Here is a 13,421-nt window from a genome sequence, read left to right as displayed (position 1 = left end):
CCCACCATAGCTGACTGAGGAGGAGAAATTGACATCTCTGGTTAGTAGATTTATTTTATTTAAAATGTGTATGCTTTGGCATGTTATCACATACATATTGATTCTGAACTATGCCATATTGTAGCGTAGAGGTTTGAAGTTATCTTAGCGCTTATCAACAAGCTGTTCTGTTTACACTTGGCTGCGCGCCAACTTTACATGTACCGGCAATCACAGGTGGAAGTCGCTAATGCTCGAAGTTCTCAGGGGACTTAATCGATCACAACTGGACTTTTCAAGTTGTCTTAGATGACGTTTCGCCTCTCTCAAAAAACAGCAAAAAGTACTTTGTATAAAAAAAACAATATGAGTCAATATGGTTATATAATCTGTAAAAATGTGTGTAATATTCTGTTGTTTAAAAACCTGTTAAAATGGGAAAAGGATATAAATTAATTGGTTCTTATTTTAATTTACAGTTGAAATATGTGACTTATTTTGAAAGGGTATGTTCCTACGTAACCCATGTGACTAGCTCTGTTTCCTGTGCAGAGGAGAGAGAACATTACTCAGTCAGCGCATAGTGTGCAGCAGAAGGAGAAGGGCAGGAAACTTGCCAGAAAAATATGAAAACGCTTCAAAATACTATCTTAGTCTAGTCTTAGGCTAAGAAAGTGCAAAGAAGGTATTTTTCATTTTTCATTTCCTGTTTTGGAGATGTTTCCTTTTGCCGAACGGGACTTGGTGAGTGAAAGAAATGTATTTTATTTAATTTCAACAGTACTTGTGCAAAGTGATGTGAGATAATACAGTGTGTTTATGTTTTATGGTGAAGCTTGTGGTGTATTTTCAACTGTTTGAGACACTGTTGCAAGTGTATTGTTCCTCTCATCATTTCGGCACAGACACTTGTTAACTAGCTCTAATTAAGAGATGAAAGTGACGTGTTCTTTATTGTAACACTACCTAGTGGTTTATTTGATGTATTTCTGCATATTTCATGTTGTTTATAATAGACCAATTAGATTGGGTTGAAGAAATATCGAGCTAAACCGACGTAAGAGAACATGTGCTGGAGCACATGTGTGTGTGATAAAGATGGCGAGCCACCAACTGACCCTTTGAACAGCGCCAGGACCAGTTCAGGAGCAACACACCCTGTGCATGGTACTACAAACTGGTAGGATTATCCATTCTTTCTGCAAAACTGCATTGGATGGTAAAGCACGGTGTGAATTTGGTTTCACAAGCCCTCTAGAGATCAAATCAGTCCATTTCCAGTCTTTTTGCAACATTTAGCCCCTTCTAGATCTTCTTCTGAAAAAGGAGTTTATGATTTTCCCTGGAATCTTTTCTCTACTGTGGTAGCACACAAACCAGGGTTTCATATGAATTTAGAAGGACATCATACTAATATTTAATGACTGACCGTTCACAAAGGGTGCTTATTAATGGTCTATACTCATCTATGCTGACATCCTCCACACCCCCACTGGCCCCCGCAGGGCTGTATCTTATTGGTCCTTCTCATCCTATACACTGATGACTGCAGATCCAGCCAGCCGCATTGCCACCTGGTGAAATTTGCTGATGACACAGTCCTGCTCTCTCTGCACCAAACCTACACCACAGTTCTGTTCTTCAGGACTTTATCGCCTGGTGTGATGACGCTTGTCTCCAGATGAACCCAACCAAGACCAAGGAGGTGATTGTGACATTCGTCAGCAAGCAGAGACAACTGGCAGAGGCCATTACTACCACCATTGTGGGTATGGATGAGGTGCTTGAGAAGTATAGGTACTTGGGCACCATATTTGATAGGTAGGGATGAGCGAGTACACCACTATCTGTACCTGTATCCGTTCACCCATCTAAATTATCTGTATCCATATCTGTACTCTGAGTGGGTGGGGCATAATGCAGAAGCGAGTGTGGTTTAATTTAAATTATTTCAAGTCTGAAATTGACATGAATTGATCAGAAGTTGCTATTTTTATTGTTTATTATCCAGCTATAATGTGTGTGTACTGCGTATGTGTTGAAGTGATCTGAAAGACTTTATTAGTTAATTATTTTCCACTTTGTGCAGAACACAAAAGAAGGAGGGCAACCTTCGTCTCCACAGCAGTCCAGCTTCTGAACTCTGGCCCCTCCCTGTCCCCATTTAATTTTGATTTTTAAATTGCATAATTTGTGTGTTTTTATTGTCTGATTTTCGATTTGTTCTTGTTCTGTATGCTGCTCTTTGGGTCTTTTAAATTGCTCCTCAGGGATGAAGTGTTTGAAATTTAAATTATTCTGCTATTGCTGCATACAATACTTGCAACATTGTTATCTATGGCATTACATAGTTTGGTTTTGAATGTTTTCTGGGGTTAGAGGTGAATGAAGATGGATTAACTATGTGTCACTTGTGTATATTCTACACTGTTATTGATGTGTGTCTTTAAAACATGCAACGCACTTGACAGTGAGATGTAATAGATACATAACCTGAGCATTGGTGGGGAAAAATGAGAAGGGAAATTAGGACATTCTGTGAATGAGTTTGCAAATATCACTGTAAGAACAATGGGCCTCATTCATGAAACACTCTTACGCACAAATGTGTTCGTAAAGCCTTCTTACGAAGATTTTTGGCATTCATGAAACGTGTTCTTAACTCACAGTTCTTAGATCTAAGAACAAATTCTACGAACGCTCAGGAGGACTCTTACGCACAAGCAAAGCTTGCACTTTCAATGTGCAATCGCCCTCATGATGGATTTTGCAACCTGATCCCAAAAAATGTAGTGCAAATAAAATATCCCAACAATTATTTATCATCAAAACAACTAAAATATACTCCATCGATAAATATATATTCAAATCCCAATTCATTCATCCATTTCCCTACCTCAATCACAAACGATATCACTCAATTAATATCCAGATAATCTCAGATTCGCAACAAGATTCTGAATGTTGTTGCAAGTTTCCCTGGAGGTACACACGACTCCTACATTTTCTGAAATTCCTCCGTTGGAATGCGCCTGAGTCATGGCGCAGCATGCGACAGTTAATACCGGTTAATCGGCTCGTAAAATGTTAATTTCGTGCCTTTTGCATGTTGTTATGTGGCCATTAACTTATTTTACAGGTGATCGAGGCTATGCCCTGGCACCTTGGCTCATGACACCATTGAATAATCCGCAGACCCCACAAGAACAAATGTACAACCAAAAGCACACACGTACACGTTGCTGCGTGGAGGGCACCATCGGTATACTCAAGGCAAGCAGGATGTGTTTGGACACTGCAGGTGGAAGGCTGCTCTACAAACCAGAAAAGGTACAGTAGGTTTTGTAGTATTTAATATTAGGTTTTAGTTTATTTATGCTTTGGAATGGCAAAAAAATAAGAGGCAAACATTCTGATTCTTTGTGAAGGCTCTCATTAATCCAGGAATTCTCCATCGCAAATATGTTTTATTTGGTCAACTGGATAAATAATTGATTCTCTGTTGTTGCAGGTGTGCAGGATCATAATGGCCTGCTGCGTCTTCCATAACATCGCAATGAAACGTGGTGTGCCTATTGCGCACGTAGCACCCCCAGATGCGCCCCCAGCCACGTCTTGAGCCAGAGCACGGGGCTGCTGTATTTATTAGGCAGCGTCTAATCAATCAAATGTAACCACAGAAAAAATTAATTGTCAAACACAAACTATGTATTTTGACTTTATTTTTCCATTATGATTGTGTAAATATTTTGTAGAGTTTCCGAAATGGTTTGGTTTCTGATTCATGGCCCACCTCCTGTTTCCTCCAGATCCCTCCGGTGCAGTGCAATCTTTTTTTTTTACTCTGATTTTAAGTCAAAACACTTCTTTTTAACCTCTGCGGTGGTGCGTTTCTCCGTGGAAACGGCATTTATGTTTCCTGCAATGGTGCTCCATGCCGACTCTTTTTGGATGGCATGATGACCGGTGGATACACGTGAAAATAAGGTGGTCTTGTGTTCGCTCACTCCTTGTAAAAGCACCTCTATTTCAGTAGAATTGAAGTTTTTCTTTCGTTTGTTGTCCAGCTGCTCCTCAGTCTTGCCCTTGCGCTTTGGCATCTCGGCCTCTAGCTGCCTGTTGCGCACGGCACAATTTTGCCCTTATATAGGAAATAATAGGCGGTGATCTATGCAAATTAGGCCTCACATGCACGTGCATCCCCGTTGGCATTCATCAACCTAAGAACACCGGTGCGAACGATTATCCCTACTTAAGAACGTGTCGTGAATGTTTCCAATGCAGTTTCCAACCCACACCTTCTTAAGTACAGTTCTTAAGAAGACCTTTAAGAAGATGTTTGTGAACGAGGCCCAATGGACATATTTTCTAACTATGGTTGCTATCCCTACGGTGGAACCTTGTTTAGCGTCTGCCCCGATTAGCGTGTTTTTTGGTTAACGTCAAAAATTGACACCATAATTTCTCCCCGGTCTGCGTGCATCCTCCGGTTAGAGTACAATATGGCACACATCTTGCTGTGTTGTTAATACACTGCCTACACTGTGTTCTTAATGTGTGTGTGTGTTTTTTTTTATCAGAGAAAGGCCTTGTTAGCATCCTATTAGCGTGCCACTATATGGAGACACGAACTGGAAGTCAGCTACATCACCTGTCTTTGATCTCATCAGCAGTTGAATCTCAAAAAACACAAAACACATTTTTATACTTTTACAATTATAGTTTTACATGCATGTAACAATCCTAAATGCATGTAAATGACGAATGAAATGGATAAATGAACATTTAAGGTTACTTTTACCTTAGTTGAGGACATTACTGTCCCAAAGACACAAAATGGCAGCGAGGCCAACACGGAAACCACCTTCCTGTTTGTAGTTATTTCTTGAATTTAACAGTGTTGAATGTGAGTGTCATCTCACTGCCTCTTTGTGTACATATACAACATACTATACAACAGGGTCACCAACGTGGTGCCCACGGGCACCAGGTAGCCCCCCACGACCACATGAGGTGTCCTCAAGCCTGCTTTTCATTCAGGTTTTCAGTTAATAATGAAAGCACAGTAGAAAGAAATGCATTCTGAAATACAAAATGTGAGTTGTGGACACCAGCCTTTTGTTAATGTTCTGGTAAAACAAGCATATTCGCTTTGTTTGGGTTTAAAATAAGCTCTGAAAATAAATGTTACAAAAATGAGTAGCTCTTGGCCATTTTCATTTTGTAAAAGTAGCTCTCACAAGGAAAAACGTTGGTGACCCCTGCTATACAATATGACGGGGGTTCGACAGGCCAAATTGGGCGATAAAAAGGGGAGAGGAAAAAGGAGAAAAAGAGGAGAGGAGAGGAGAGAAGAAAAAAAGCAAGTCCAAACTATGTTCCAATGGGGGCGTGGATACAGTGTGGGACTGTCAAAATAAACCTTGGCAACATATGCACAAATAGGCACATTTTACGACATAAAAACTCAAAACTTGCATCAGGGGTGGGGGGAGTGAGGGGTGCAGGTTTTCCAGTTCAGGTCGGCAGTAGCCATATTTCGGGGGGGTGGGGGTGGGGGGAAGGGGGGGGGGGGATGTATAATCGATTGTTTGGGTTAGTGTGAGTAACCGCATTCCAATAGTCTTGGCTACTCTGTTTGTCCATTCTGGTCTCTGGATCGATCCATCAATCATGATGGACAGCTGCTGAGCACTTGGACTGCTGTGTCCGTCTTCTGAATTTTGTGATAAACCAGGTCAGTGCTTAATCCCAATCAGCAACAGAACTGTTACCATGGTTCCGAATAGGAAGATGTTTTCGATGTCCTCAACGGAAAGAATCACCAGGCGCATAACACCCCACTTCCTCCAACTATCCATCACATAACCGACGGTGAACGTTCCGTCAGGGCAGACTTTACCCTGAACCCGAGCTTCTTGTCAAGAATTATTGATCAATTGATTTGGAGAGCAATACGGAGAGAGGCTCTTAAAAGAATGAGACAGGACAAAAACGAGATGTGAGAAGCAAAGCAGGGAATAGAGAGTGGGAAAAAATTTGACCGACTATTGGGAGGCAGCAGAATTACGTCCTCAATGAAGGTAAACATAACCTTAAATGTTCATTTATCCATTTCATTTCATTTATATGCATTTAGAATTTTTCTGCATGTAAAACTATCATTGTAAAGCTACAAAAACATTTTTGTTGTTAGTTTTTTTGTTTTGTTAACATTTTTGCTTTCTGGAAAGGATTTATTGGATTTACATTATTTCTTATGGGAAAAATGTATTTGGTGAGCATCCATTTTGGTTAGTGTCGGACCTTCTGGAATGACACTAACCAATGTTCCACAGTAAAAAAAACAAAACAAAAAAAAAAAGTAGTGTATTTTTTTGAGAGTTTTCAAAATCCAGCAACAAAATATTTGTTAAAAGAGAGACCACTTTCCTAAAAACAATTGTGATAAAATTATGCACTGTGGAAGACAGGCACAAAGCATTTTTGCCACAAAATGTGGCCAACACTGTATCATTTCTTAATTAACATTCAAATGGGCTCCACTTTTAATAAAGTGATGAGTATGCACACTAATAATTTCTTGTAATGAAGCAATCGTATCTCACTTTGTAAAATCCCCCATTCCTCCCTCCTTAATAGGTGGGAGTATATACTACTACTGTTTTGCACTTTGTGTATTGACAGTCCCCAAAATGAACTGAACCGTGGCCTTCAAACCACGGTAAGTACTGAACCAACGGCGTACCTTCGTACCACAGGTACACTCACATCCTTTCATTTTGTCTTAATTTTTACAACACAAAAAGTAGGATTTTATAAGCAGGGGTATGTTGACTTTTGATGATGTGCCGCTGCTGTGTCCTGCTGGAACCACTTACGTCCACATAGTTCGCATTGATGTAGTCGGTGTGTGTGGAATCCTTGCCAGCCAGCAGTCTTAACCTTACCCTGCTGTGGTCATCTGAGCATAAAAAACAGATAAGCAACTGTTGTATTTGTGACAGTAAGACAAGCTTAAGCCTACTGCTATCATGTAATTCTGGTACACTGGGTCAGTCCGGCACCTGCCCTTTGCTTCCAACATTTCCTCCATTGAACAAGATTGAGCTGCTTCTAGACTGTTCTAGACAGTTAACAGGAGCTAATTGCAGTACCATGCCAAATACTATATATATTGAAGTGGGTTGGCGACACGGTGTGTGTGGTGATATTTGCAAAGTCACTAATAATTGTAGTGGTTCTCAGTATATGATGGGCACCATTGGCCCGAGCAAACAAACAGCAAAAAGGCTTAATGTATTTAAAAAAAAAACAGAAATTGTGACACTAATTACCGGTACACAATAATAATACACTTCGTCACCTACAGTATAACCCACAGCTGGCACAAAGGTTTGTCTTTAAATATGTGTGTGTCTGTATATACAGTGCACACTCCTAATCAAAATTACAAGACCAGTCAAAAAATTGAAAGAATTTACATTTTGCACTAGTAGATCTTAAGCTTGTGGGAGCCACTTCACAAGGTACCTTGTCAAAAAAAATGAGTAAGCAATTTATTACAAACAAGCATTAAAGTGAAATAGGCTAAAATAAAATAGAAATGTTCAAAAAGGACTCAGTAATGAGTAGCTGCACCATTTTTGATAATCATCTAAGAAACTGGTTTGTCCATGCTTGATGCCAGTGTTGTCAGGAGACTAGTGGGAATGTTGCTTCAGGTTTGAAGATGGTCTCTACACAGAGGGCCTCCACTGTCTGGAATTTTTTTTGTAAACTTCCCTTGCCATCCATGCCCAAATGTTCTCAATTGCATTACATGAGGGACATGCTGTCACGCTACGCAGGACAGGAGCGTGTACTTCCTGTCTTGCACCATTATTCTGGCAAGCGGTGCTTCCGGCGTGGTGGAAGGGACTGTCACTCCACGCCTGGTGGCAGCACAGCTGCGGTCAATATTCATCAGTGACAGTTAAGAGACCAGCGCCGTCGAATGCACGGGGCTGGTTCATTGTTGTCATTTTCATTGTTGATGAACCTTGTTGCCTTACCAGTGCTGTCACCTAGACTTACCTGTTATATTACTTTTGTATTATTTTTCCCACAGAGCTTTTCCTCTGTCACTTTTGGTTTTGTTCTTATGGTCTTGTGCAATAAAATTACTTTTATTTATGCACTTCGCCGCCTCCTCTCTGCACACCGGGGGTCAAGTCTTCGACAGCAGCAACCCCACCATGACACACGCAGGATGGCCCAAAAGAGGGAGGTCACTCATCTGGAAGAAGTCCTTTGTCAGGCGGACATTGTGACCTGCAATATTGCCCTGTTCAAAAAGCCGGTCATTACCACACAGATGAGGGCCTTCAGTGGGGGATGAAGGAGGAATGCCCCCAGCGACATTTCCACATAGCCAGCTGCCGTTTGACGCCCCTGCACAACCTGAAGCTCCATTGTTCCATTGCAAGAAAAAACACCCCAAATCACGATGGCGCCCTCTCTACTGTGCCGTGGACATCTCAGGTGGGATCTCTTTGTCAGGCCAGTATCATTGGAAGCCATCAGGACCGTCAAGGTTACATTTTTCCTCATCAGAGAATAAAACTATCTTCCACCTTTGAATGTCCCATGTTTGGCAGTCTTGTGCAAATTCCAAACAGGCAATCTTGTGGCAATGAAGGAAACAAGGCTTTTAAATACCTTTTTTCTTCTTTAAAACACTTCTCTCACAGATGGCGTTTGATGGTAATTGGACTGCACTCGGCACTAGTAACATCCTTCATTTGGCCCGAGGATGGTCCCGTGCCAATCGGATCGGCTCAGGGTCTACCACTTGACTGTTTTGTTCCATAACCCTCAGGATCTTTTAAGAAGTTTCAAATGATTGTCTTACTGTGTCTATCCTCAGCAGCAATGGTACGCTGCGAGAGGCCTTGCCTATGCAGCTCAACAATCCGTACACGTTTCTCACTCCAATTTTTTCTATTTGCATTTTGAAGCTCTACTTTGAACCTCCTTAAGATCCAAAAGTGCAAAATGTAAATTCTTGCAATTTTTCAATCAGTTTTTGATCAGGAGTGTCTATCATGAACAGGCGTGGCTTGCTATGATTTGCATGCATTAATCACAGTAAAAATGTTAACAACAAAATTAATGAAATAAATTACCGCATGTCACTTCTATCTCTACATGGTTGTGTTATGCGTATATAACTATTGTGGATTATTTTTGAGTATTTATTGCTTTCTATTCTTAAATTTTGTGAAATGTACTGTAACTGCAGAGGAGCAGCAATTCAATTGGGTACACTGCACATGTGCATTTGTGCACATTTTTACGGTTTATCTATTATCAGCCCAATCCCCCCAGTCCACACACACGAGTGCAGCACACGGGTAAACATGTACAAATGTAAGCGTAGATGAGCGATTGCAGTTTAAGTTCAATGGGAGTCTGTCTTTTCACTAAATTCAATTTCCTAAATCGTAACAAATTCTACAATATACAAAATCAAAATATACATTAAAACTGGCCTACATTTTCTGTACTCACAGGCGACTATGTTGACGTATCTGTTCTTGTACTTGTTAGGATGGTTGGAGTGCGCTGAGATTTTTAACTCTGCAGGGCAGTGCTGAATCTCCTGTGGTAGGACACACATGCACACACACAAGGACACACATGCACACACACGCAAATGCACACACGTCATAATGCTTTTGGACATAAAATACACAGTTCTTACACAATTTTGAAACCACAATACTTGTTACTAGTTGTACAGCAGGCAGTTTTCCTGGTTGTATAGTAACTATCCTTTTGAAGTTTTCTATGCATTTTCAGGGCTAAGCCCTGTCTTTCTATGTACAACATGTGTCAAGCTGCTTTCACTCTCTGCGCTGCCCCCTCACTCACTCACTCGCTCACTTGCACTTAAAGGGCCCACACAGCTATTGCAGGAGAGGGGCGAGGTGGGCAGTGGCTCATTTGCATGAGACAAACCAGCTGCTCTGAACAGGGCTATACGGAGGTAGGGATGAGCAAGTACACCCCTATTTATGTCTGTATCTGTTCACCCATCTAAATTGTCTGTATCCTTATCTGTACTCGGAGTGGGCGTGGCATAAATCCAAAGTGGGCATGGCTTAAGTTGAAATGGGTGGGGCTTAAATCAATACATTATTTTAAGTCTGAAATTGACATGGATTGACATGGCACAAATATGGCTCTCTAAGACTTATTTATACAGAATGCTTTATTTTGTCATTCTCTGCATGGGTCCTGAAGTAATTTAAATGATTTTGTGCCCTCAGCAATTGGAAGGATTGGAGATTTGGAAGGTAGTGTATCTCAAGAAAGGAAGTGAACTGGCAGATTGCTGACATACAACCCCTATTTTCTCATTTTTTATCCACAGTGTTTGTTGAACCCATTTTATTGCTTACCTCAAAATCTTGTGAGTATCCATGCAAGTTTTTCAAGCAGAGCTCTGAGACATGTTTGATGAAGTGTTTCACTGGAATAACTCCCAGATCATCTGAAGTAGAGACATGACACCAGATTTAGTGCGTACTCAAACTAGGCCAGTCATACTGTGCTGGACTTGGGTGCGATTCCTCTCGACACTGAACATTTGTGCTTTGGCCCGTTTGCTTGTCCCATCACCTCTCTTCATCTGTATTACTGCAATTTCCCTAACTTTGTAGATTGGATTACTAAGTATTTGGCTAACGTCTTAGCACCCCGGTCCGCACGGTGGCCAAGTGATTAGCATGTTGGTTCCACAGTCAGGAGATCATGAAGATCTGGGTTCGAATCTCCGTTTGGAGTTTGCATGTTCTCCCCATATGTGCGTGGGTTTTTTCCTGGGTACTTTCTCTCATATTCCAAAAATATGCATGTTAGGTTAATTGGGGACTCTAATTTGCCCATAGGTACTGTACGAGTGAGTGGTTGTTTGTCTACAGTATATGTGTCCTGCAATTGGCTGGCAACCAGTCCAGGGTGTACCCTGCCTCTTGCCCAAAGTCAGGTGGGAGCATACTCCAACATACTCCTGCGACCCTAGTGAGGAAAGGCAGCATAGAAAATGGATGGATGGATCTTAGCACCCCTAAAGCTGGAATGAAACAAAGGTTTCATTTGACGTCACTCTCCTGTTTACCTGTATTCCAACCAGGGATGCAGTGGAAACTGTGAGGCAACGTTTACACATTGACCACACCCTCCAAGACAGATCCACACTCAACCCAGAACAGATATGCCATTTGCTGGAACTTTGCCTCAATACCACATATTCTCAATTAATGGAAACATTTGAAAGAATAAAGAACGGTTGTGCTATGGGTTTACCGGTATCCCCTAAGAAAAGAGTAGCAGACGATATAACATTGTCATCCTGTATGTCTCACAACTATCTCTGGATTTTATAACCAACACAACATACCGATGCACTTCCATCCTGGTAACACTATGCAACAAAATTTGTTATATCTAGGGCTGGGCAATTATATGATCGTGATCCATGATCGCAATAAATTTCAGGTCGATTACGATGATCAACTGTGGGCATATTAAAACAATCAAACATTGCGGAAATGTCTGTTACAACAGACAATCGGAGCCCACCAATTGCACCAGAACAGGAGCAGGAAAACCTGCTCCTGTTCCGTTTGTAAGTTCACGGAAAAGTAAACAGAATGACTGAACATGGAGCTACAAGCGGAGCTCAGTCCAACAAAATATCCCAGAACTGCCAACTCTTCCGGATTGTGCGGGAGACTTCCTTGACCCTGCCTTCTGACATCCCGACAAGCGTTACAAATCGCCCGGATTGTGATGTTTTGTGTGGCTATAAAATACTTGTATGTTGATCAAACTGTGAAAAGAAACAATACATTTTGTGTGATTGTGTTATGTTAAGATCATTATCAAAGCGACACTGAAACCACACTCAAGGTGGCTACTACCTAGCTCATGCAAGTGCATAGTATAGCTAGCATACAGTATCAATCGCTCTCTAGCTCGATCAGAACCATCATAGGTGTGCCGAAGTCAGGCTCGAGCAATTACAGCAACACAGGGAAATCGTGACCTTCAAAATAAAAAAGCAGAATATCACATTGAATCGGTGTGTGTGTTCGTAAATCTATCAAAAGTGAATAGCACAAATTCTGCACATTGTGCATCGTCAATGTTTGTGAAGGATTGTTGGTAGTTCAGTGGCAGACAGCATTTTGTCTGTGCACTTGCATGGTGGTGTGAATGGAGGCCTTAAAACTTTGCCAAGGTACCTTGTGAAGTGGCTCCCACAAGCTTTTAATTTGTTTTGATTCAAACTCTGGAACTTAAGATCAGAGCAGTTTCATTCACATCTACACAAACACAGAATTGCATGGACCCTTGGCTTGGAAGATTCTGTTTCAGTAGACTTGGCTGAAAAAATTCCCAAACCAGCTGACATGTAATAATTTATCCTAATAAATATTTTATTTAATGTAATATTTTATCTGTTTTACCACTCTGTTTGATGCTGTAAACTGAGACAAATGGTGTGCTCTGGTGGTGGCTTTGGACTTTGGACCCTTCTAGGGGACAAGCATCTGATACCAGTGTTTCTCCTAGGTGTACAGTTTTGGGGGAGGCTCATGCACACACGTGTAATAGCTGCTCCACAGTTACATTTTGGATGTACATGTGCAGAATGTATGAGTGTGTATGGATTGGGGGGATTTGGCTGATAGAATGATACAAATATCTGCACACACGCACGCATGCAGCATAGATGACTGTATTGCAATTGCTCCTCCACAGTAACATTTGATGTGCACACATGCTTGTGTGTTGAGTGTGTGTGTGTGTGCGTGTGGTGTGTGTGTGTGTGGGGGGGGGGTTACATAAAGTATTGCAATTGCTCTTTCACAGTTACATTTCACAAACTTTCATCAAAGAAAGAATGAGAAAGACTCCAACATAATCTCCAAAGTCTAATTAACTCGACCATGTAGAGAAATAAATCATGTGTTGTTATATAATTAAGAAAAATATGATATGGACATTTAGTTAGTTTGATAAGTTTCGATAAGTACAATGTATAGAACTGGTCTATAATGTAATGGTAGGAAAATTGTACGATTGTCCCTCGCTACATTGCGGTTCGAAAGTTGTGCCCTTACTCTATCGCATTAAAAAAAAAACATTAATAAATGATAGTTTCGTGGTTGTACGTGGCATATTACTAGTAAAAAAAAATATGCATATGTAAGTACATTTTATGTATTTTTTACCTAAATGAAGCATTTTCAAGCATAGAAATGGCTCAATGAAAAAAAATACGAATATAAGGCATTCAGAAGGCACTTTTGGAGGGAGTGTATGCAGTGTAAAATATGTGACTTTTGTGGGGACGGGGACTGGGAAGTGACATGTGTGAGGTCAGCTAG

General features: G+C 41.0%; 1 protein-coding gene across 15 annotated transcripts in view; it reads right to left on the bottom strand.

Annotated features, from left to right (window-relative positions):
• LOC129185846 (receptor-type tyrosine-protein phosphatase gamma-like) overlaps positions 1 to 13,421 on the bottom strand; it is a 453,526-nt gene that overhangs the window by 25,809 nt on the left and 414,296 nt on the right. For 6 of the 15 annotated variants that reach the window (XM_054783372.1, XM_054783373.1, XM_054783375.1 and 3 more), the window contains 3 exons: positions 10,425 to 10,516; positions 9,532 to 9,622; positions 6,861 to 6,943 (listed from right to left, as the gene is read on the bottom strand). The exons of 3 other annotated variants lie outside the window; for them this stretch is intronic. In XM_054783372.1, coding sequence (XP_054639347.1) covers positions 6,861 to 6,943; positions 9,532 to 9,622; positions 10,425 to 10,516 — 266 coding nt within the window. The remainder of the gene's footprint in view (positions 1 to 6,860; positions 6,944 to 9,531; positions 9,623 to 10,424; positions 10,517 to 13,421) is intronic. 6 more of the 15 variants (XR_008572146.1, XR_008572145.1, XM_054783374.1 and 3 more) reach the window with 3 other exon arrangements.

The sequence above is a fragment of the Dunckerocampus dactyliophorus genome, chromosome 8 (assembly GCF_027744805.1).
Source record: "Dunckerocampus dactyliophorus isolate RoL2022-P2 chromosome 8, RoL_Ddac_1.1, whole genome shotgun sequence".
Taxonomy (NCBI): domain Eukaryota; kingdom Metazoa; phylum Chordata; class Actinopteri; order Syngnathiformes; family Syngnathidae; genus Dunckerocampus; species Dunckerocampus dactyliophorus.
The sequence above is the reverse complement of the archived record's forward strand: the minus strand, read 5'-3'. Positions and strand labels throughout refer to the sequence as shown.